This window comes from Poecilia formosa, unplaced genomic scaffold, assembly GCF_000485575.1.
Source record: "Poecilia formosa unplaced genomic scaffold, Poecilia_formosa-5.1.2 Scaffold368, whole genome shotgun sequence".
Taxonomy (NCBI): Eukaryota; Metazoa; Chordata; class Actinopteri; order Cyprinodontiformes; family Poeciliidae; genus Poecilia; species Poecilia formosa.
Window position 1 is genome coordinate 448102 of NW_006800307.1, and position 1179 is coordinate 449280.

The 1179-nt window shown below is 44.0% G+C and overlaps 1 protein-coding gene across 1 annotated transcript; it reads left to right on the top strand.

The window, feature by feature from the left end:
- The first annotated feature begins 18 nt into the window (after positions 1-18).
- On the top strand, positions 19-1173 carry LOC107833343 (phosphatidylinositol 4-phosphate 5-kinase-like protein 1). The gene is made up of 3 exons (XM_016662312.1): positions 19-158; positions 458-513; positions 606-1173. The coding sequence occupies exons 2-3, from the start codon at positions 473-475 to the stop codon at positions 811-813; spliced, it is 249 nt and encodes an 82-aa protein (XP_016517798.1). The 5' UTR covers positions 19-158; positions 458-472; the 3' UTR covers positions 814-1173.
- Positions 1174-1179: the final 6 nt, after the last annotated feature.

A 1179-nucleotide genomic window follows, 5' to 3' on the forward strand; every position in this document is an offset into this window, starting at 1 on the left:
TTTAACCTGAGCTTTAACCTGAGCTTTAACCTGACCTTTAGCTTGACCTTTAGCCCCAAACATCAGATGGAGGATGTTAAACATGATCCTGTGGACTTGATGATTCTCTTGTTTTCCTTTCAGGAGTTCACCGGATCCGGATCCCGCCCGGTCGGAAGGTAAAGATCCGTTTTTACCCGATTCTCTGGTTCTGAACATCAGGAACTGAGGAATCTTTAAACATTTCTCCTTGGAAAAAAGGGATTTTTTTCACTCCAAAATGTAGCATTATCAAAACAAATTAAAATTTCAGAAAACAAAATATGATTTTTGTGTGAAAATATCTGCTAATGCTAACTATGTTTTAATATCCAGATTTATTTTTTAAATTTTCTGTATCTTGTTGAGAAATTACCTGTAAATTAATTATCTGAGATTTTAGAAACTGCTGGATCGTCTCATATTTTCTTCTTGGCAGAAATATTTCATCGTGATGCAGAGCGTCTTTTATCCGGACGAACGCATCAACGCCCGGTGAGTCTGGACCGGTCCTGGTTCTGGTTGGTCCTGGTTCCGGGTCGATCCTGGTTCCGGTCGGGTCCAGTGACGTTGCCTATGTTCTGCAGGTATGACATCAAAGGCTGCCAGGTGAGCCGGTGGACGGACCCGGCGCCGGAGGGCAGCCAGATCATCGTGGTTCTGAAGGACCTGAACTTTGAAGGCCAGTTCATCACGCTGGGTGAGGAAGAGGAGGAGGAGGAAGGTGCAGCGCGCCCTCTGCTGGTCACACAGAGAACTGCTTCTATCCTCCAGAACCGAACCAGTTCAGTCTGAAAAAACCTGCTGGATTCAGGTCTGGACTAGGCCATTCTAACCATGAGTCAGCGTTGATGTAATCCATCCCATAATGTCTCTGGATTATGTCAGAAACCAAAGCTCAGATTTTTAATGGTGAAAAAGTAGAAAGTTCTGCTTCACTGTAAAACATTAAAGTTTGTTTTTAGTTTTTGTGATTAACATGAAAATGTTCCAGAGGTTGGAGATCTGAAAACATCTGCAGCTGGAAATACTTTGATCTGCTGTTTTCATAACTCTGAGACCAAAGGATGAAATCCAAACCGCCTGGTTCCGCTCTGACCCCGGTCCGTGTGTGTGTGTGTGTGCGTGTGTGTGTGTGTGTGTGTGTGTGTGTGTGTGTGT